At 37.6% G+C, this 23823-nt stretch overlaps 2 protein-coding genes and 2 long non-coding RNA genes across 7 annotated transcripts; 3 read left to right on the top strand and 1 right to left on the bottom strand.

Annotated features, from left to right (window-relative positions):
* Positions 1–1334: 1334 nt before the first annotated feature.
* Positions 1335–7968, top strand: LOC133836957 (probable cytochrome P450 9f2). Of its 3 annotated transcripts, none has more exons than XM_062267588.1 (4): positions 1335–1618; positions 6417–6933; positions 7026–7683; positions 7743–7968. In XM_062267588.1, exons 1-4 carry the CDS (start codon positions 1416–1418, stop codon positions 7904–7906), a joined length of 1542 nt encoding a protein of 513 aa, XP_062123572.1. In that variant the 5' UTR covers positions 1335–1415; the 3' UTR covers positions 7907–7968. The 3 variants fall into 3 exon arrangements, with proteins under 3 accessions (XP_062123572.1, XP_062123571.1, XP_062123573.1); XM_062267587.1 differs by lacking the exons at positions 6417–6933; positions 7026–7683 and adding exons at positions 2737–3253; positions 3315–3972 and having other exon boundaries at positions 1337–1618; XM_062267589.1 differs by lacking the exon at positions 1335–1618 and adding an exon at positions 4775–5067.
* A 462-nt stretch (positions 7969–8430) lies between these two features.
* LOC133837970 (uncharacterized) lies at positions 8431–11624 on the top strand. 2 transcript variants are annotated; one of them, XR_009893893.1, is made up of 3 exons: positions 8431–8811; positions 9600–9909; positions 10706–11624. It is a non-coding gene; the product is annotated as an uncharacterized LOC133837970 (long non-coding RNA). The 2 variants fall into 2 exon arrangements; XR_009893892.1 differs by having other exon boundaries at positions 8431–8847.
* Positions 11625–12475: 851 nt separating this feature from the next.
* Positions 12476–13140, bottom strand: LOC133838631 (uncharacterized). The gene is made up of 2 exons (XR_009893961.1): positions 12926–13140; positions 12476–12784 (listed from the first exon to the last, which is right to left on the bottom strand). It is a non-coding gene; the product is annotated as an uncharacterized LOC133838631 (long non-coding RNA).
* A 5618-nt stretch (positions 13141–18758) lies between these two features.
* LOC133837005 (probable sodium/potassium/calcium exchanger CG1090) lies at positions 18759–23643 on the top strand. The gene is given in 7 exon segments (XM_062267647.1): positions 18759–18854; positions 18856–18958; positions 19014–19257; positions 19332–19621; positions 20901–21927; positions 22135–22323; positions 22382–23643. Coding segments are annotated over 7 exon segments (1935 nt in total). The 5' UTR covers positions 18759–18783; the 3' UTR covers positions 22393–23643.
* Positions 23644–23823: the final 180 nt, after the last annotated feature.

Raw genomic sequence — 23823 nt, 5'->3', positions numbered from 1 at the left:
TACGTAAAATGAGTTCTTCATAGGAATTACGCGAAATACCGCATAACAAACGATTAATGTCAGTATCAGTATTTTAAGATTCACTTACTCAAAGAAGTTTTGTGAGAATAGTGTAGATGGTATATAATTACATTATTTATTTGATTATTCATATCAAATTAATTTTATTTAATAATATCTCAATCGATTATTGTTATCGAAAGAGTTTCAGACTTATTGTAAATAATGTAATACAAAAATATACTTTTTAAATTATTTTACTTCATTTTTAAAGTGATTGTATTTAGTATTTTTCAAATTTGTTGACCCGTAGTTGCATATAAACTGAAAATTTTAAATGTTTTGTTATCTAAGTTATGACTATCACTATGAAATAATTTAAGTTAATAACAGCTTAAATTAAATTATGTAAAATAGTCAGTATCTTTATTGTTGAGTTAATAGATTCCTGAACATTAATTAACATAACATTTTTTTCAACTAATTTAAAAATATAATTCAAATTAATTGAAATGATGCTTAATAAATATTAAATGATGTTGAGTGCGCATATGTTAATTGTCTTTGAAAATATCCTTTGGTATATTTAAGACAAAGAATTTCATATTTTATTCGAAATAGAAAAGAATTTAATTTATTGTTGTAAAAAAATTATCCACATTGATGCATTAAGTCATCAATATTTAAATTGTATTACTTAAGTAAGTTAAATTTATCTTTAATGCCAATTTTACAATGTAATTACAAATTTAATTGTTGTGCTATAAGATATTTTCTTTCAGTTTAATCAGAAGCAGAAATAATGTATTAATCAGTAATATATTCAAATTCAATCAATAGTGTAAAGTAAATCGTAAACTTTGTATCAATATCTTTGGTATTGCGTTTCAGATACGTAATCTTATTAAAAGCATTTCATTATCGCGTTGCAATTTCTGTCGCTTATGATGAAATTCTGAAGAAGCAAACAACATTTCATCATGCTATGGGTACATGTGTACTGAGCATAAAATTATGCCTTTTCTTTTAAATTATTAAATTATCATTATTATTATCATTGAACTTTATTCAAAAGTTTGTTTATTTTTTTGTGAACTTGTATAGAGACGCATCTGAAGCCCCTCCCACGCACGCTCGTTGAGTTGAAATTGCAGTCAAGTTCACTGTCAACTGGTATCAGTTTTATTATTAGATGCGTTGTCGCCAGCTTTTGTTTGTGTTTGATTATAATTTCGTACGCAACTCAATCATTCTTTGCTCGCAAAAGCTTCACAATAAAGCTTCTGTCCAGCGAAACAAAGCTTTCGTATTGAGATGTTCATGTGGGCAACATTTAGTTGAGTTCAGTACGTTCAGATCGTCGTTGCTTTGTTATTATTTACGTTTAGATCATACTACATTGGAATCGGCAAAAAATGTTGCTGGAATTCTTTGCGATATTCGTAGTGCTACTGCTGTTAGCCTATCGATGGTCCACAGCCAACTATAATTTCTTTAAGGATAAGGGCATTGATTATCATCATCCATATCCCTTTGTGGGCAGCATGTGGAAAATGTTTCTGCGCCAGAAGTCGATGCTTGATCTAGTCGTTGAATTGTACAACAAAAGCGACAGCAAGTGAGTAGAATCAACAATTGCGTATTACAAAAAATTTCAGTGAAGGTCAAGATACATAATTACATCTATTGATGAATAGATATCGTAGGTACACATATCATGAAAAATCAAAAACAATTTATTGAAAAGCTCTAAACCAGGGTGCGGTTTAGATCATTTTGAATAGATGCAAATGTTTGTATTAAGTTAGCGTATAGCTATTATTGTAATACAATAACATTATATACAACAATTGTATTCAGAATATGGAACTGTATTATTTTCATTCATTCATTTTTACAACAAAGTACCATAAAAATCAACCTGTCGTTGCGGATTATTAAATCAACTTGTTTGCTTAACACTTGAATTCATTTATGCGCTTATTGTCTGTCAGAAAACTAATTAAATAGTTAGATTTGAAGAACCGACGGCCTAATACCCTAATAGTGTCAATTTATTTATTTCTTTTATTCCATTTGCTGAGGGCGTTTTTACTTTATACGATTTAAATAGAATTTCGCTTATTTGTTTAATTCAATTAACATTTGTTGTTCCATCAGAATTATTTAATAGAATCAGCATTGTTTTTATCATATCTGCAATACGTGCTATTGAGCAGAGTTATTATTATTCATATACTCGTAAAAACGAGTCTACTTTATTACTTTTGATAACCTTTTCCAATGTAGTTTTGTCTTGACTTCTAAAAATTCTATATATTTAAGTAATCTGGTTTTTAAGGGCTTAGAATATACTTATAAATACATATATTCGAATAATAAATGTACACACATGTGTAGTAAGTATTAAAATTGCAAGCATGGACTAATACTAGCAATATTATGTGATAAAATTATAAAGATAATGAAAACTAAAAGTAATCTTATCTTTTTCTAAGTTGCTGTGGCTGAAAACACTTATAAACAAACAAAATGAATGTTTTTCGCCGGACAGCAATAATAACACTTGACTATAACCGCACTCCAATTGATAATTATTTCAAATTTTACCAGTGATCCGCCGTGTGTTAATGACTCATGCTCCTAGTCAAACAAATTGGGGGCCTTTTATGATACTTTACTTATCGGTCGTTGTTCCAAAACGAGTCTGAGATTATTTTTTGCACTTATTCACAGGGTTTATGGCATTTTTGAGCAACGAACGCCGCTGCTGATGATACGCGATCCGGAATTATTGAAACAGATAACCATTAAGGATTTCGATCACTTTATCAATCATCGTGATGTATTTGGCGTGGACGAAGATGATCCGCATAATATGGACAATCTATTTGGCAGCTCCCTTTTCTCCATGCGTGATGCACGTTGGAAGGACATGCGCAGCACTTTGAGTCCTGCGTTCACGGGCAGCAAAATGCGTCAAATGTTTCAGCTGATGGATATTGTGGCCAACGAGGCTGTTCAGTGTCTGAAACGCGATGGGGTGCCGAAAGATGGACTCGTCCTGGATATGAAGGACTATTGCACACGGTTTACCAATGATGTGATTGCGTCCACAGCCTTTGGACTGCAGGTGAATTCATTTAAGGATCGCGAAAATACGTTCTACTTGAGTGGTAAGAAGATGACGGATTTTACGGGTCTGCAGAACTTAAAGTTTCTGCTATTCACCAGTTCCAAGCGGTTGTTTAAGGTGTGTATGGATATATAGAATTATTCGAGTATACAAAATAATATTTAATCTTTGCTTGCAGTTGCTCAGATTGCCGCTATTCGATAGAAAGAGTACCGAGTACTTTGTGCGTCTTGTGCTGGATGCCATGAAGTATCGTCAGGAGAACAACATTGTGCGTCCAGACATGATTAACATGTTGATGGAGGCGAGTGGCAGGATACAGTCCGATAAAGCTAAGAGTGGCCCAGTTCGCAATTGGAGCGATCGCGACATTGTGGCCCAATGCTTTGTCTTTTTCTTTGCCGGATTCGAGACATCGGCGGTCTTGATGTGTTTCACTGCGCACGAGATCATGGAGAACGAGGATGTGCAGAGCAGACTCTATGAGGAAGTTTGCCAGGTGAACAGCGATCTGGAGGGTGGTCAGCTCACATATGAAGCTCTGATGGGCATGAAGTACTTGGATCAAGTGGTTTCCGAAGTGCTGCGCAAATGGCCGGCGGCAATTGCAGTTGATCGAGAGTGCAACAAGGATATTACCTATGAGGTTGATGGCAAGAAGGTGGAAATCAAGAAGGGCGAAGCTCTTTGGCTACCCACTTGTGGCTTCCATCGTGATCCTAAGTACTTTGAGAACCCCGAGAAATTCGATCCTGAAAGATTTAGCGAGGAGAACAAGGATAAAATCCAACCATTTACTTACTATCCCTTTGGCATTGGTCCACGCAACTGCATAGGTGAGTTTCATTTGTGACATAAAGTAAACTGTTTTACTTATATTTTAATATATGCATTTTTAGGCTCCTCGCTTCGCTTTGCTTGAGGCAAAGGCTGTTATCTACTATTTGTTGCGTGATTTCCGCATTGCTGCTTCCGAGAAAAGTTGCATCCCCTTGGTTCTCAGTTCCTCCGGCTTTCAGCTGAAGCCTAAAAATGGTTTTTTGGCTTAAACTCATTCCACGGAATTGAAACAAACGCATTGTTATGTCTTTATTTTAACATTTATTAATATATACTTAAATTTGTATTGAGAATTGTTGTTCTTGTACGAGTATGATCAGCAATGGAATATATTATATAAGTGTAGATTCGATCTCGCTTTATAAGTGGGATATATTTAATATCCATCTCTTCTTTCAATGAAGAAAGAAACACAGTTGCTTTAGTTCACTTTCGTTTTTGTTTGATATAAAAACTATTGATGTTCATTTTCTAAAATGTTTTTGAAATATATTATATTTACGAGTAATATGAAAATAAATAAATATAATAATCACCAAAAAAATTTTATACTTTCCTTTTAATTATTAAATTGTTATTAATGATAAAAATCATTGGCCTTTTTGAAAAGTTTGTTCCTATTCGTTTACACTTATATAGAGATGCATCTGAATCTTCTCCCACGCACTCTCGTTGAGTTTTGGCTTTGTGCCTGTTTACAATCATTCACTCAATCATTCACTGGCTCGCAAAAGCTTCACAATAAAGCTTCTGTCAATTGGAACAAAGCTTTCGCATTTAGATGCTCATGTGGGCAACATTTATTTGAGTTCAGTGCGTTCAGATCGTCGTTGAGCGTGCTTTGTTATTATTTGCGCTTAGATCATTCTACATTGCAATCGGCAAAAATGTTGCTGGAATTTTTTTGCGATATTCGTAGTGCTACTGCTGTTGGCCTATCGATGGTTCACAGCCAACTATAATTTCTTTAAGGATAAGGGCATTGATTATGATCATTCATTTCCCTTGGTCGGCAGCATGTGGAAAATGTTTGTGCGCCAAAGATCGGTGCTTGATCTAGTCGTCGAATTGTACCTCAAAAGCGATAGCAAGTGAGTAGAATTTATTAATGAATAGATCTCGTATGTACACTTATCATGCAATGTCAAAAACAATTTATTGAAAAGCTTTTAATTAGGGTGCGGGTTAAGTTTTTTTAAAGATGCAAAAGTTTGTATTCAGTATTTATTTATTCATTTTATTTCATTTGTTCAGCGCGTTTTTACTTTATGCAATTTAAATAGAATTTCACTTCGCATAGGGTACATGAGTATTATAACTTAGTGCAGCAAGAAAATGTATGTAACAGGCAAAAGGAGGCATCTTCGACACATAGTATTCTTCATCAGCGTCAAAAGCCAAGACGATATAGCCATGTCCGTCTGTCTGTCTGTCCGTTTCTACGAATGAATACCTAGACCTGAGAGACTATAAGAGATAGCTATTTATACCCGCTACCCATAGGGTAGAAGGGTATTATAACTTTGTGCCGGCAGGAAATGTATGTAACAGGTAGAAGGAGGCATCTCCGACCCTATAAAGTATATATATTCTTGATCCGCTTTGCCGCTATATTATTTAGAGTTGAGCGTCAAAAGCCAAGACGATATAGCCATGTCCGTCTGTCTGTCTGTGTGTCTGTCCGTATGAAACACTGGATCTCAGAGACTATAAGAGATAGAGCTATAATTTTTTTGACAGCACTTGTAATGTTTGCACGCAGATATAATTTGTTTCAAATTTTAGTATTTAGAATTCCAGAAATTGATTAAGATGAGATCAAAATTGTAGAAGTTATCTAAAAAATAATTCTCTATGGCAAATTTCACCTATTGTAATCAAGTCTTAGGTACTTTGAATGAGAATCTGGTATATTTCGAACTCAGTACCTTATCGATATACAAAATATGGATTTATTTATTTTTACGGTATATTGGTAAATTTTAAAAATAATACCACACATCAAAAGGGAGTAGCGGGTATCTCACAGTCAAGCACACTCGACTTTCTTTATTGTTTGATTTACTTCAATTAACATTATTTGTTCCGTCAGCATTAATTAATTGAATCAGCAGTGTTTTTATCATACAAGTCCACTTCAAAAGTTTTGATAAACTTTTTTAAAACTATATGAGTTACCCATATTATGTGATGAAATTATAAAAATAATTAAAGTAAAGAGTAAACTTATTATTTTCCAAGTTCTTGTTGCTGAAAGCAGGAATAATAATACTTGAAAACCACCGCACTCGAATTGATAAGTTCATATTTTGCCAGTGATCCGCCGTGTGTTAATGACTCATGCTCCTAGTCAAACAAATTGGGGGCCTTTTATGATACTTTACTTAGTTGGTCGTTGTTCCAAAACGAAACTGAGATTATTTTTTGCACTAATTCACAGGGTCTATGGCATCTTTGATCAACGGACGCCGATGCTAATGATACGCGATCCGGAATTATTGAAACAGATAACCATTAAGGATTTTGATCATTTTGTCAATCATCGCGATATGTTTGGCGTGGACGAAGATGATCCGCATAATATGGACAATCTATTTGGGAGCTCCTTGTTCTCCATGCGTGATGCACGTTGGAAGAACATGCGCAGCACTTTGAGTCCTGCGTTCACGGGCAGCAAAATGCGTCAAATGTTTCAGCTGATGGATATTGTGGCCAACGAGGCTGTGCAGTGTCTGAAACGCGATGGGGTGCCCAAGGATGGACTCGTCCTGGATATGAAGGACTATTGCACTCGGTTTACCAATGATGTGATTGCGTCCACAGCCTTTGGACTGCAGGTTAACTCATTCAAGGATCGCGAAAATACGTTCTACTTGAGTGGCAAGAAGATGATGAACTTCACAGGTCTGCAGAACTTGAAGTTTTTGATATTCATGACTTCCAAGCGGCTGTTCAAAGTATGTATGAATTATTATTCATATAAATTATTATCCGAGAATTAATTAGAATGATTAGAGTATTCATAATAATATTTGATCTTTGCTTGCAGTTGCTCAGATTGCCGCTATTCGATAGAAAGAGTACCGAGTACTTTGTGCGTCTTGTGCTGGATGCCATGAAGTATCGTCAGGAGAACAACATTGTGCGTCCGGACATGATTAACATGCTGATGGAGTCGAGTGGCATGATACAGTCCGATAAAGCTAAGAGTGGCCCAGTTCGTAACTGGAGTGATCGCGATATTGTGGCCCAATGCTTTGTCTTTTTCTTTGCCGGCTTTGAGACATCGGCGGTCTTGATGTGTTTCACTGCGCACGAGATCATGGAGAACGAGGATGTGCAGAGCAGACTTTATGAGGAAGTTTGCCAGGTGAACAGCGATCTGGAGGGTGGTCAGCTCACTTATGAAGCTCTGATGGGCATGAAGTACTTGGATCAAGTGGTTTCCGAAGTGCTGCGCAAATGGCCGGCGGCAATTGCAGTTGATCGAGAGTGCAACAAGGATATTACCTATGAGGTTGATGGCAAGAAGGTGGAAATCAAGAAGGGTGACTTAATTTCCCTGCCTACTTGTGGCTTTCATCGTGATCCTAAGTACTTTGAGAACCCCGAGAAATTCGATCCTGATCGTTTTAGCGAGGAGAACAAAGATAAAATCCAACCTTTTACATACTTTCCTTTTGGTATCGGTCCACGCAATTGTATAGGTAATTATCATTTTTGAAATGAAGAAAACCTTTTTACTTACTTATATATGAATTTTTAGGCTCTCGCTTCGCTTTGCTTGAGGCAAAGGCTGTTATCTACTATTTGTTGCGTGATTTCCGCATTGCTGCTTCCGAGAAGAGTTGCATCCCCTTGGTTCTCAGTTCAGGCTTTCAGCTGAAGCCTAAAAATGGTTTCTGGATCAAACTTATTCCACGGAATTGAAACGAAAAAATTGTTATGTATATTTTTAACATTCAATAATATATACTTGAGTTTCTATTGCACATTTATTATTGTTATAGTATTTTCTGTAAGGGATTATATAAGTGGAGATTTGATCTCGCTTTATGAGTGGGATATATTATATATTAAATACCCATTTCCTCTTTCAATGAAGAAATATACGCAGATGTTTTAGTTCATTTTGACACTAAAACTAGGGATAATATGAGGCAAATAAATAAATACTAGCAATATTTTATTATACTTTATTACTTTATCTATTTATTTATATATTTGCATTTCATTTTTATCGCAGTTTGTGAAGGTTTATTATTATATGTATTATTTGTACTTATCTTAAAAAGTTTGTTTGAAAAACATTGTATTTCACCTAATAAATACAGAATTGAGAAGTAGAATAGTTGAAAGTTATTCGGCGTAAATTCAAAGTAAAATGTATATATTTGTATTCCTAGAATTTTTTGTTAGATAAATGTTTGAGTTTATTTATATTCTTAAATCTCTTGTCAGAAAAATTGCAAATTAAGCAGCGTAAATTCGAATCGAAAATTCTTTTATAGAAAACTGAACTATGTTTTATTAACAATTTAGCAGCCTTCTTTGTCTCATTTCCCCAAAATTAATTATACACATTGAAAGTCCCCGCTGCCACACGGTGTACAGTGAGGCGAAAAGCAAGTCAAGAAGGCGCTTGGCTGGGCGTTGTGAAAGCAGCTGGATGCTTGGATGAACTGGCCATGTTATGGGTGTGAATGGCGGCTGGGAATGGGCGGCACACAATCTGAATGGAAAACCGCACTTTAACGCGAAGTCGAAGACATAAATCAAATTAGTTTTTCAAGTGAATGCACTCGACTAATTCCAGCGGGCAAAGCGCGCCAAAGGTACGAGGAATAGAGCGCGGATGTTGCTCATTTTATGTGAGTGTTAGTGTAGCAGGACACACAAGGGTTTTCTGCTGGCCAGCAACAAAAGGATACTATACTCTCGCGCATACAAAGGGAGATATGTATACTCAACACAGATATCGATTAATATTTATCCCGTGACACAACGCCACAAAAACCGCGGCGGCCGTTGGTCCATTAAAAGGCACACAAAGAGCAACCCCGGTCGCGTCTCTCGTCGCTCGTCTCCCGTGTCTATTGCCTTCCCCTGCCACTGTCACTGCCACTACCACTACCGCAGTTGGACAATGGCAGGCGACAGTCAACACGCGCGTTTAAGTCGCAGCCACTCCAAGCATGATCAATGCTCGTTTAGTTTTCCAACTAAAACGAACGTCTGCTGCGATTCCCCTTGGCGCACGCTTCTCGCTCCTTTTGGGGCATGCCACAGGCAGCTGAGTGCGCGCTCTCTCTCTCTCTCGTTCAGACGTTGACTGTGTATGTGTGTGTGTGTGTACTTGAGCAGCTGCCTCGTTTGTCTGTCAGCAATGGCGTTCGTGTGTCTCGCTCCGCCTACCGCGCGCGTTTTGTGCGCGTTTTTTTGTCGTTGGCAGCTTAGCATTTGAGACAGTATTTGGGAAAAGTCAAAACAGTTGTGAAAATCCTCGAGAAATTTCAATTTCGTTACAGTTACAGTTAAAGTTGTTGCAATCATTGAAAATGCACTTAACCTCAAATCCAATAATCCGCTTGTAATGCAGTTCATTCAAATACACTCTCCCTAGTATGACTGACCATTCAAAAGGATCTGCATGTCCTGCAGAGTTTTTCACATTCAAATACCGATGCGGGCAACCAACTTCTGTGTGCTATACATTTGTGTGTGTGTCTGTGTAAAGTGTTGACCTCGCCGGGTAATCGTTCTATTATTAATGGACATTTGCCTTCAAACAATGTCACAGTTGCACATCGAACTATGTTGGCTACCGATTCAATCTGATTTACCTGCCCAGGATTAGCTAGATTAAGGGGCTTACAACACTTTTCGGGGCGCTGAAAATGCAAATCGAAACAGACTATAGAATAAAAGTAACGGTGCGAAAATAAAAATGTAGCAAAACTCGCATTAAAAAGTGTATCTGATTTTGTATATTTCAATGCTGGTTTTTGTATTACTTTCTACTCGTACTGCAGCAAAAAATAAATTGCAATATCTAGATATAGTATTTTTCCTTAATTGTAAAAATAAATATTCAAGAATGAAGTGGAAGCGAAAATAAGAATAATATATAAATAGAAAAGCCATTAAATGGCTTACAAAGTTCTAATAAAGATAAATACATATAATATATAAAAGGGAAATAGAAGTGACAGTATTAAAATTATTTTACTTTAACTTACAAGTATTGAAATTGACGAAAAAATGATATCAAATTTATAAACATATTACAATATCTACACTAAGAATTTAAAGTAGACAAACTAAATAAATAAAAAGAGAATAAAAGGGAAATCATTAATGAATTCAAGTATTCATGCGAAATTAAATATCTTAATCAAGTATCTTTGATTTGTCAGATTGTAGACAGTTTTCGATTTAAGTTTTTCTTTCATAAAAATTGTATATATTTGTCATTGTTAAATTTAAATATTTTTAATTACAAATAGAAAGCAAATGGAAAATATCTTTATTATCATCTGTACTATGCGCAATAGTGAATTATTTTATAAATGTTCACAAACTCAAGAGAAGTTCTAGTCAAAATATAATACATATTCTAATTAATACGCAAATAAATAAACAGATCTATCGGAAACTGTTTACTTAAACATTTTAAATTGTTTTATTTATCGTTTCTGGCAATGCCTTAAATTGTTTTTTCTCGTATAGTTTTTCTGGCAATTGATTCCGCTTGGATCAACAAAGCAAGATTTTTTTGTATGACACGCTTTACGGCTTATGACAGATTTGGTCAAGCAAATCGTCTTAGGATTCACAGATTTGTGCAAGGAAGCGCAAGAAGTATGTGTAAGATGGTAACAATTGCCAGTAGCCGGCACGCTCCCTAGGGCCAAAAGCCTCATCCATTCGTCCATTCAGAAGAGCGTGTCCGTGATCCTAGCATAGCCTGGTTTCCTGTCGAGAAATGAGGCAAACATAAGTGGCTTGGTTTGGTTCGGCTCGACTCGACTCGGTCGATGGCCAAAGCGGCAAAGTCAAATGCAAATTGAAATGTACGAAAATGGAACAATGACACAGTGAGTTTCTATGGAATGTGGACAATGCTACTGTGGATTGCCGACTGCTGCTTTGCCAAAAGCCTTTTCACACTTATCAATGCAGTTGCATGTTGAATGAAAGTATTCAAAGAGATGCAAAGAGATCGAAGAAAGGCAACATGCAACGGGCAACAGACAACGAACAACGGGCAACCGTTAGAAAATTTGGCAATTGCTCGACTGCTGACTCGACTCCTATGGTGCAATTATGATGGAAAGGTGCTAATAATAACCGATAAATTCATGTTTACCTAACAGCCCAAGGTGCTGGTCAGCTGTCAAGTGTCTGTTTGTGTCGCCCCGAAACATTCATGTGATGAATGGAATGCCACGAATGATGAACTGCATTTGAAGTGTCTCTGCCCTTTGGCATGCATTCTTGTAGTAGGTGTATAGTAAATGGATAGATACTCCAATCTGGCCATTTTGAGGGCAATGCGGGGGAAAATTGCATTCGATTTTTTGATTGATCGGCTTGATGCTCAAACCTTGTTACGCTCGCGCGATTTTCTATAACTAAAAATTGCGACAATTCCTCAAAAAATATTGTATATTTTTTTGATAAAAAAGAAATTGTAATCGTAATGAGTGCATGCCACATTTTTGATTGATGAGCTCTTTGTAATAGAGCGTCTATCTAGAAAATCATTTTATCAACAAATAGCTTACTTACACATGTTCAAGTAGGTTGTGAGTATCTTTCCGATCGTATCTCAGAGAAACCGCATCACTGTGGCTTATGTAAAATACCTAGAGCGTCGTTTGAGAAACCGCAAAAACTAGTATAAATTGACATCATAAATTAAAATTACTTCCACCCTTCTTCACATAGGCGCTCCACGAGGGCAAAACCCAATGACAGCCCTCGTCGCTAGGCTGGCAGGGATGCCCGACCCTCTGGGGTTGCTCTGGTGTAGTAGTTGTAGTAGTGGTGAGCAGTGAGAGAACCCAAAAGCGTTAGGCGAGTGGAAAAAAAAGGGGCGAGCACGCAGCCATCAACACGATTATTTCGCATAAAATAAATTGATTCCTGTTAAAAGTCAAGCATGTCCTTTTGAAATGCCAGAGAAATAGAGAAAGGGAAACAAACTGTACAAAACCAAAAACAACGCAACGAAAAATGTCGAAATTTGTCCACAATAAGTTCTTTATTGAGTCGCCGATAGACAAAAGGATTGCCATTGCCATCACCGCCACCGCCAACACTCAAAACCACGGCATTGCCACTCAACTCAAGTCGAGTCAGCGCAGCGCAAATAAACAATGAAACAATAGCTGAAGAAGAACACTGAAGACGGGGAGAAACTGTGGCACGTCTTCGCCTTGAATTGCGCTAGGCAACCGCATCTGTAGCGGGGCAGTCCCGACACCTTTGCCTCTGCCTTGACACCTTCCCTTTCCCTTTTTCGTTTGGGTTCTTCTTTCTATTCAATTGAATAGAACGTCCCATATATAAATAATGATGAGCGAGCCAATTTTTGGGCAGTTGCGTCAAGAAGTGAAGTGAAGTCGAGCCTGGTCTATTGTCTATTCCCGGACTGCTTTATGTTCTAGGTCGAGCAACCAGACAACGTGGCTCGCTAACAATCCCAGCATCATGTCCTTTTAACTGCGGTCGCCAAGGTGCCTCACCGACTCGACTCTCGATTCTCGGCTTCTCTCGTCCATCTCACCAGACGCACAGTCGCCGCTTAAATTGAGCGTATGAAATTGATTAGCTAACGCATTTTAGTTACAATATTTGTATTTAGTTTATAAACTAATTTGAAAGTCGATCGACCATTAACAAGGCGGCGTGCGTGAAGAAGCCTTTTGCCACGATGCCACCTACCTCGAGTTCAAGATTTCATTCAGTGTTTCTTTGTCGAGGGGCGATCAATCGATTTAGTCATGGTGACTCTTTTTTGTGGTTCAATTAGGAATGCAATGGGGTGAATTTATGCTACTTATTGATAAGAGTTGTAAGGTGTTGAGTTTGTTTGAAAGATGTGTTTTTAGTTTTAGAAAATTCTTTGAAGAGAAAATCTGTTTTAGTAACTTTAATAAAAGTGTTGAAGTTGTTTGATAGTAATATTGTTGTTGTTTTAGGAATATTTCCTTTTAGTTTTGGAAAATTCGTTGAAGAAAAAACCTGTTTTAGAAACTTTAAAAAAAGAAATAGTTCATATTTTTAGTAAATTTCATGTAATATATAAATTCAGTTGGATACTTTGTAGTTTTACTGAATACCTATAAAAATTATATTTTGAAGAAAAAGCATTTATAATTTTCAGTATAGAAAGTTTTTTTAGAAACCAATTTGTAAAAGAATTTGATATCTAAAATATATAATATTATTAAAAACTTAAAAAAATAACAACAAAAGATTATATGTATATTTCTATAAATATTTGAGGAAAAATTGATAGAATAAACCAATTCTTATCAATAAATTATATAATACTCGTACCTTTAATAGAATTTCACTCGAATGAGGCTATAAAACTGACACGACTATAATAGCTAATTCGACAATCATCAGCATCAGCTTCAAAATTGAAGCTCTGAGATTTTCCCATGCCCCTACAATACCTTCAAAATAGCCGACATACGACAATGGAATCAAAGACTACTGTACACTCTCGATTTGTGAATCAAAGTCATAATTCCGCTTAGCTCGACTGTCAACTCAATCAGAAGAAGCAGCCGCTGCATTTCTCGAGAACTCCTTCAACTTTTTTGCACTCCTTTTCAAAGATTTAGTGATTGAGCCATATAACCTGCTACAATTGAATGGCAGGCATCAGGCATCATAAATACGAGTCAGCAGCTCCCAGAGAGAGCGATTCCATTATTAATTAGCAGAATTGTCTATTTTGGAAGGTGTCAACAGGTAAATTCGTCATTGTGTTTGGCGATTTTTTATATGATGTGCCCAGCAGTGTGAGTGTTCTGCTTTGTTTTTTGGCAATGGCAGCCCTCTTGGACGGCGGCTAGATCTAAGGGTGCCGCATGTAGCAATGTCACGTTGCACATCTGAGATGCCGGCTTGGTCTGGTCGGCCGCAATCTAAAGGATAATGTGGCAAAATCCTGACAATTGATGTCCTTAGCCATCCTTAACTGCGGCACTTCAAATGCCGCGACACCGGCCAAGACAATTTTTTGTTGTTTTTCTGTTTGCACAGTCAACATCTACCCGAACACACATACATGAATAGATAGATAGATATATATGCACATGTGGGTACACTTGACTTTGCGGCCGAGGGAGGGCGCATATAAATAATAATCAAACAAATATAAATGCGACTCTCTTTCATTGTTTTGTTGGTAATGCAATTTTTCAACAGGCTTCAACAATTGAGCGCACCTATTATTCCGCTGCGTGCGTGTAAGTGTGTGTAGGTGAATTCGAATCAATTTCAATCAGCTTTTGCGTGTAATGCTGTAAGCTGCCCATAGATGGCGCTACTGCGGCGCACGCATATTCAAGTGCTTCCTAAGCGCCACACTTTTACATTTCCTGCTGTCTCTTGTGAGTGGCGCTTCGTGTCACGAGTAGTGTGGTGAGTTTAACGCCGACGCATTGACGACTCACGACACTGCGAGAAAAAAAGAGTGATAACATAAAATACATTAAAACGAATGCAAATATGAATATAAATCACGTTAACACGTAAAAAAAATAAATTATTTAAAATTTCTATTTATGTTTTGTATACTTTATGTTCAAAAGTCATACTTGGAAAATGTTTGTATTAATTTACAAACAACTGCAGAATTTTTCGCAGTGCCGCTTCAGCTGAAATGTACGTTGCAGACTTTGGGACGACGACGCTGCCGTCAGTTTGCTCTGAACCGTCTCGCCAGGCGAAAGCAAAAGCAAAGCTTTGCTTGCTCGTGCGCGTTTCGAATCACATACACCACTCACCCATACACACATACACACATAAATACAAGCACACACACTCACACAGAGAAAGAACCGTGCATGGTGCGCGAGGCGAAATAGTATAAATCAAATGAAAACTTCGTATTACGAGTATTAAATAATAGTTCTACTATAACATATACACATACTATACAATATATGAACTTTACGCAGCAACTGCTGGCGCTGAGTGAAGAATGAAACACAAGTGATGCGATTTGCAGGCCAAAACAAAAGGTCTTAGCCAAATATATCGTCGCATGTTTTCCAATGCAACGCTTTTCTTCTGTATCTGTTTTCCGCAAAACACCCACATTGCAATCTCGTGCTCGTGCTAACTATCCAAACTTTGGATAAAAAAAAAGTGAAACAACACAAATAAAAAAAACTTTGTAATCAATTAAATTATTTATTCAATTATTCCAATTAATCGAAAGCTGAAAATCTGCTCATTAAACTAAACCAACTACAAGCGAAGCGTTTGAATTAACAACAGCTGCAAAAATGGTAAATATTTTATAATGTGATTATGAAATTGCTTTCCTGCGTGAGTGTGTGTGTGTGTGTAAGAGGGAGAGTGTGTGTGTGTGTAATCCTGATGCGAGACAATTGCTTGAGCTTGTGCAAATTGTTTACTACGTCAAGTCCAAGTCAATTGCATTTTTCATCTGCCAGCAGCTTCTTCAATTGTCTGCAATTTTTCCGAGCAAACAAAAAGCCAAAACGACACAGACAACATCACTTTTGCTTTTCTTTAAGATTGATGGGTGGGGGGTGGCAATGAAGGCGATGTCCTTTGTTTTGAACCTTTAAGAAAAATATGATGTAAGCCCGAACACCCAGCTACGACAATGACGTTTCCGCTGCCTCCCATTTCTCCTCTCTCCGTCCAGCCGCCTACTATAAACTCACACACACACACATACACACTGACGACCATATATAAGTGTATATGTAATCGCATATGTATTTAGTCAGCAGAGCCATTTATTTTTATAAGATGTGTTGCTGCAGCATCCACGCTAACTACGTATAACTGTAACTGTAACTAACAATCCCTCCTCCCCGCCGCTTTAGACCACATTTACACTCACACAGCGACCATTTGCAACCTTAGCCAACAACGCGCGTATGAGTAAAAGCTTGTTGAGATGGGAGGGGGCAGAGGGGAGAGAAAAGGGAAGGCGGCTCTCTGCAAATCGATATTGTGCGGCATGACCGAGTGGCCCACAAGGCGCTCGCTGTGTGTATGTTTTGGCCTGTGGAGCTGTCAGCCTCCTCGCCCCTACCACACCACAGAAAAAGAGAGAGCGAGAGAGACAGAGAGAGAGAGAGAGTGGTGTGGTGGCTTTTCTGGGGCCATCAAAGCCAAGCAGGCAGCCAGCCAGACGCCGCTGCTCCTTTTTTGTACTCTCTCTCTCTATCTCTCACCCCGGCAGTTGATTTCGTGTTCGTCTTTTGTGGTGAAAACTTTCAATTGCTCTCTCTCTCACGCTCGTTTGTGTCGAATTTGCACTGTTATCAGCAACAGCAAACGGCAGCAACAGCAACAACAATAGCAACAGTAAGAGGAGATAGAAGAGGGAGACGAAGCACTGTCAATAGCAAACAAATGGCTGTAATGCTGCTCAAATTTATTCAAAGACATTTATTTTTGTTGTCGCTTATGTAGTTTGTGTCACGATTTCAGCATTTTCTCAAGAGAAATTGAATCAAGGCATATGACATCATGTGTATATGTATACACATGTGTATATGTATCTGTGTCTGCGTATCTGTATCTGTATCTGTATCTGCAGCTGTTTTTCTCCGACGTTGTTGCTGCTGTTGGAAAGTATGCAGCAGTTGTTGGCAGTTCAGCAGCTTTCTTCAGCCGTTTTTTGTTGATTCGCCGCTTATCAGCTTGTCTCTCATAATGGCTCCGATTATCGACATCGAAGTGCGAGTCCATTGTCTTAAGCTTTTAATGGCCAAGAGCAGTTGTATTGGCTTAAAGTTTTGCATATATTGTTGGCTAATTGGGTTTTACTGCTTCAGGCTATTGACACTCTCAAAGAATTTGCAACATCTCATATATCATATTGCAACGCTAGCCATAGAATTTTGTTGACTTGTTAGACTGGTCAATACGAGTAGTATTCGCATCTTGGCCAACAATTGCCGTCTATCACCTACCAGTTGTTGCACTTAGTGTTGTTTTTCCATTTACTTTCAACCCAGGTCTAGGGCCCCAGCTCATGAATATCCGATTTCATGTCTCAGCCAAAGACTGTCAGCCGCTAACAAAACCAAGTTAATGCAAACGCAGTGGCAATAAACTTAATAAGCTTGCCACAAGCACAGCGTTGTACTTATTTGTACAGACACATTCAAGTAAACATGTTTATACACGCTCCTGTGCCACTGCAAAAGCGTCTAAGAATACCCTGTATTCGTTATGCGAATCTAACGGGTATACTTCGTTGTTATAGTATTTAATTTATTGACTTTTTATGACTGAGTTAACAGCTTCTGGCACTTAAGCAGCGAAAATTTCTATGGCTTCAGTGCCACCCTAGATTACATTCTTCTTCTGCTAATCTCAGCTGTTTTATAGCCATTGTTAAACTTGGATAAAATAACACTGCTGCTTAAATGAAAGAATAATAATAAATGTTTGACTAAGCGTAATATCAGAGTGGAAATTTACTTAAGGGCACTTAAGTTACGAAAATTACTAAATTAAAGTGATAATAATGTCCGTCTCTAAAAATTCGAGTAATTTTTTCTTACATTGAGATTTAAGGAATGAATCTTTTTAAGTAGAAAAGTCTAACGTAACCTGTACCCCTTTATTTGGAATATAAAACACTTTGCAATTTATTTTTTTTATTATTCTTAGTGAAGTTTCTGTTAAGAAATTTATGATCTATTAATTTTAAAATTATTAAAAACATTTACATTGATTTCTAAAATAAATTCGTATGTATTGACCTAAATATATTCATTACTTTAGTGCAGATTTAAATTGATATTCATATATCTTAATATTCGCAATATCAGTTGAAAATAATATACAAATTTGTTTGAATAGTTTAATATGTGTTCAATAATATCTAGATCTGTTTAGATATATTTTATATAGCTACAAAAATTCATAGCAATAGATACATATAAAAATATTTAGTACTAAATTCAAATATTCTCTGTTAAAATGGACCAAATTTCCCTAGCCAAAAATAATGTATCCTTATTTAAAATCAAATATTTTCATTCATGCTCAAAAATATAATATGTATATTTTTAAATACTGTGTAATATTTATTAATATTTATTCACTTATTATCTAGTTTATAAATTTTTCCAATTCCCTAAGATTTCCTAATTCGTAGGGTATTTTCTTGTCGGTTATTCGGCAGCATAGTCATCATACTTGTTTACCTATCGTATGGCACAGACAATTGCCACAAGTAACTGTTCGCATAGATGCATGCCCCAGTGGGAGTGGCAACTAGGCAAGGGGTTGGGGGTACATAAAACCTTATCAGAAGCAACGCCTGCAGGCATCGCCACCGACTGTCTCTATGTGGAGCACATAAGCCGCATAGTCTTTGCAGCTTTGTCTTTGGCACGCTTCGTGTGCTTAGATGGGCGCTTAAGCTGCCTCTGGAAGTCAACAACATTACAACGGCAGCGAGGCAAAGGGGCAAGAATAAGAAACTGAGTATTCAATATCGATGCTTTCTTTTTGTTTGTTTTTTTTTGCAGATCGTTCGTCGACGCTCTCGCCGTGCGCGCATGTGGAACATGGGATTGCTTTTCCTCATCTACTACTGCGTGAGCATCTACTCGGCCAAGGGTGATGATAAGGCCGACATTCCCCCTGGATGTTGGCGCTCTGCCCGAAGCTGCCGATGCCGATGTGCCGCCCGAACTTGTGAACACTTCTCCCAACCCCATGCTGTCCACTGAAGTGAGTTAGCTAACTCGATTTTATTGCAATTATTATAGTGTATATATTCTAATAGAAATTCGATGAGCCGTTGCTAACTACGATGGCCACAGTGCATGGTGCGGTGCCCACTTGGCGTCCGAAGCGAGAGAACTGCACGCCACCGGCCATTGAGCAATTTCCGCAGCCATTGATGAACAAATGGGCGCGACGACATGGTGGCCTCATCCTCCACATCCTGGTGGCCATCTTCACCTTCTTCGGCCTGGCCATTGTGTGTGACGAATACTTTGTGGCCAGTCTGGACAGACTCTGCGAGGGTAAGTTGCTCCCCCCTACCCCTCCCCTGAATGCAAACATTTATTGCTAATTGCTTTTTTCGTTGTGTTTGCAGAGCTGCATCTATCGCCGGATGTGGCTGGTGCCACATTCATGGCTGCTGGCAGCTCAGCTCCAGAGTTGGCCACCGTTGTCATTGGCGTGTTCTTTGCCAAGGATGATATTGGCATTAGTGGCGTCATTGGTTCCGCTGTGTTCAACATCATGTTCGTCATCTCGGTGTGTGCTCTGTGCTCCGGCACTGTTTGCCAGCTCAACTGGTGGCCTCTGGTCCGCGATTGCTTCTTCTACTGCGTGTCCATATTGGTCATGCTGATAATCATTTTCAATGATGTCATCTCCTGTGTAAGTTCGTATTTCACTGTTTGTTCTAGTGGAACGTGGGTCAACTTGTGCTGATAATTTCAATAATCATTTCTTGGCGATTAGAAATGGCACATTTCTAGTTTCAATTTAATAACTTTTAAAGAGTCAAAGTTGAAATGCAAATTATGATTAAGTCTTGCAGATAATGATTATGTTTAGTTATATTTTCGTATACAGAAATTCACACGTAAATTTCATTTTAAATGAAGACGATTATCATTGAAAAAAGTTTGATATTTAAAATATTTGCTATGGAGAAAAGTAGAAATTTTGCCTGAGCAGCATACTCATAAAGTGGATCAGAATAAGGTTTCTTATTCATGTTTATTATTAATTAGTGCTATTGCTGGATACCAATGAATGTTTATCAAGAGCAAGCTTACTATTCTTATACAGACATCTTTTCAAGTAAACTATTATTTTTTCGGGAGATACAAGTACAGCTCAGATTAACATTTCTTATTACATTATACTTTTATACCAGCCACCCATAGGATAGAAGGGTATTATAACTTGTGCCTCCAGGAAGCAGGCGGAAGAAGGCATCTCCGACCCTATATTCTTGAACAGCGTCAACAGCCGAGACAATAAAGCCATGTCCGTCTGTCTGTCTATCCGCATGAATACCTACATATATCTAAGAGACTATAAGAGATAGAGTTATATTTTTTTTGGACAGCACTTTTATTGTGTGCACGGATATCAAGTATGCTTTAAATATTTGCCACGCTCACTTCCGCCATCGCAAATCAACAAAAGTCGAGTAACAAGCGTAATATTAAAGCTGTATTCATTATGGGATAGACATTAATAACCATACCATTTATGATTCCTGAAAATTTGGTTGTGATCGAATAAAAATTGTAGAAATTTAAGAAGTACAAAAAATATGGCAAATTATGCCAATTGCAATGAGCTTTAAGCTGCTTGGCTGGCAATCTGACATATTTAAACATTTATCGACATAACAAATATGGCTTACGGTATATTATAGTATATTTCATATATTATTCGGTATATTTTTAAAATATTACTTGGATAACTTATATTCAAAATAGGTAGCGGGTATTTCGCAGTCGAGTACACTCGATTTCTCACTTGTTAATTTTGAACTATTGTAGATGCACAAAAAAAGAAGAATATGACAAGGACAATATTAAAATTTCCACAGTTATAGAAACCCAGCCCTTTAGAAGAAGTCTTACCAAATTTCATAAATAGTCACTTTTATTAATGAATATATTTCCCATTTCTGCAGTTCGAGTCTGTGGTAATGCTGCTCTGCTATGTGGGCTACTGTGTAGCGCTGTGTTTCAATACGGAACTGGAGCGCTGGGCGTTGAGCTTGAATCTGCCCTTCAAGCTGCCCAGCAAGGAGGAGCAATCGGCATTGGTGACATATAAGAATGTGCCCGAAAGTTCCTACACCCAGGGCAACGGGGGACAGACGCAGACGAAGGAAACCGATCCCAGTGCGCAACAGAAGCAACAGGATCCGACACAAGGCGACTATCAGAGCTACAATGACCCCAATGCCAGCTGGGATCCCAACGCGGCCTGGGGCGAAGAGTCGAGCCAGAGTCAAGCGGCAGCAGCGATGCCAATGGCAGCCAGTGCTAGAAGCAGCCAACCGCCGGTCGATGATTGGGGCATGGGTCAGTTCAATCAGGGCCAAGGTCAAGAGAATATGGGCTATCACGGAGATCAGCCGGATTCGGTGGTAACGGGTGAGCAGGCTGCTGCTGCAGCCGGAACCGGAGCCGGAGCTAAAAGTCAAGTGGCGACAACGCCGGGTGGCGGCGTTGAGTATTACAAATCGACGGATAAACAGCGTGAGGCACGCTCCGATCCATTGATGCGACCCACGGAGGGCGGTTTGCCAGCATTGGTCGCCTGGTATGTGGTATATCCGATCCACTATCTGTGCAAGTTGACGATGCCGGATTGCCGGCAGCATCAGTATCGCAATTGGTATCCATTCACGTTTCTCATCTCAATGGTTTGGATCTCGTTCTATTCGTACTTTATGGTCTGGATGATAACGGTGATTGGCTCCACGTTGGCCATACCCGACACTGTGATGGGCCTGACGTTCGTTGCCGCTGGCGTTTCGGTACCGGACGCCCTAAGCTCAATAGCGGTTATCAAAGAGGGCTTCGGCGACATGGCCGTATCGAATGCAATTGGCTCGAATGTCTTTGATATACTAGTGTGCTTAGGTCTTCCGTGGTTCATACAAACGGCTATCATTGCGCCCGGCTCGCACGTCAATGTCATATCCAAGGGTATGTATCACAATGTCAATGTCCTCCTCCTCTCCCCCCAAATTCCTCCTCTAGTGCTTGCCTCGTCGTCGTTAATTCTATGTGTGGTATGCCTGGCATGTGTCTTGATTGTGTGTTCTTTTTTTTTTAATCTAGCCGATGTGGATGTAGTTGTAGTTTAATGTTCTAAATTTGCTAATCTCTGGAGTTCTACTTCTGCACACTTAGGTCTGGCATATTCCACACTCTCGCTCTTCTCCACCGTTGTCTTCTTGATACTGTCGACCCATCTGAATGGCTGGAAATTGGACAAACGCTTGGGCATTATACTGATGATTTGGTATCTGTTCTTCATCACGCTGGCGGCGCTCTACGAGATGAACGTCTTTGGCTACATGAACCCACCAGAATGTCCAAGTAAATAGCCAATAAATATATATTCTATGGATCCCTTCTAATACATTCTTTGCTGCAGGTGAATTCTAAATGGATAAAACGATTAACTTGACTTATAGACCGACGCACCTAGAATCACATCACCAGCACCAAGTATGCATATGATGAATACCATATGAATAAGTACGGACATAAACGAGTACTCGTGCAGTACGCAGCAGCAACAACTATAAAAATAAATAAACAAAATAGTCCCAACAACAACAATAGAAAACAACAACAACAACTTGATAATAGATGTAAATGAAAATGTTATTGTTAATGGGACAACAATTTATTACTCAACGCGCGTTTTACATGGATTTTTACATGCACCAATTGAATGAAAATATATACTATATACATACATACTATATAATATATAGATGCAAAGAAAGAAACCCATATACAAGAACATATATAGAAGCATATATATAGCACTGTAGATAGGGTGAAATGTATTAAATTAAGTACAAGTAACAAGTATAAACAAAAAGCAGCAAATCAATGAAATTTGTTGTCACGGTTTTATGGAACAACACGAATAGAAAAGGAACAACGCAAAATTCAACAAAAACACTTACACTCACATATACATACATATATAAAGTTGACGAATGTTTTACATTAAGCAATGATTTTTACATCAATTTATAATATATATGTATTTATCGAATGTTGTTTGGTTTGTAAGAATCTCTTTTCCACATAGAAACATTCTTTCGATTCTCGTTTCACTTCTCATTTTGAGATCTTACAAGTCATACAAAGAAATGAATTCATTTTACTTAATCAATGAATGATATCAACGAATTTTTGTGTTTAATTTGTTATTACATTTTTATATTAATTATACCCTGTAATAAAAGATTCCAAAGACAAGAGTCTGTTTGTCTGATAGAGATCAATAGATTCGATTATAAGAGATAAATTAAATTATGTATTAGAAACAAATTTCTTTTTTACTTTACACTTAATACCGGGTATATGCTAGTCGTTTCCCATTCGACTAGATACTTGTTTTATGTTCGTATTTTGACTCACACATTTACATTGATACCAGAAGCATTCAACAAGCAGGATAAAACAGAACAGAAAGCAAATTTCAAGTAATATTTATGTAGATATTTTAAATGCAATTTGCAATAAACGAAATATGAAAATATGAATGTATATTTTGTACAATTAAGTAAATATATTTACAAAATAGCCACATTGATTAAACGAAAACGTCCTAAGTTTAGCCACATACAACAACAACAACAACTATCGTTTAAACAGAAACAAAAACAAAAAAGAAAAGTCAACAATATTAACATTAAAAAATTACAAACAAATATTTAACATTATGGCAATTAATGGCGTCAATTTTTTTACTGTAAATATATATTTATTCTAAATGTATACAAAATTCGTAAATCAAATAATGTAAATTTATAGTCAATTTTTGGTGCAAATTGCGTACACATTCAAATTTAGAAA

Source organism: Drosophila sulfurigaster, chromosome 2R (assembly GCF_023558435.1).
Source record: "Drosophila sulfurigaster albostrigata strain 15112-1811.04 chromosome 2R, ASM2355843v2, whole genome shotgun sequence".
Lineage (NCBI taxonomy): Eukaryota > Metazoa > Arthropoda > Insecta > Diptera > Drosophilidae > Drosophila > Drosophila sulfurigaster.
Note: the sequence above shows the minus strand (reverse complement) of the source record. Positions and strands in the feature narration are given on the sequence as shown.

Bases quoted from the DNA above. Each gene is read 5' to 3' on its own strand.
- LOC133836957 (XM_062267588.1), top strand. From the start codon at position 1,416: ATGTTGCTGGAATTCTTTGCGATATTCGTAGTGCTACTGCTGTTAGCC. The intron at 6,934-7,025 runs GTATGTATGAAT...CTTTGCTTGCAG, and splicing joins CTTCCAAGCGGCTGTTCAAA to TTGCTCAGATTGCCGCTATT. The intron at 7,684-7,742 runs GTAATTATCATT...ATGAATTTTTAG, and splicing joins CGGTCCACGCAATTGTATAG to GCTCTCGCTTCGCTTTGCTT.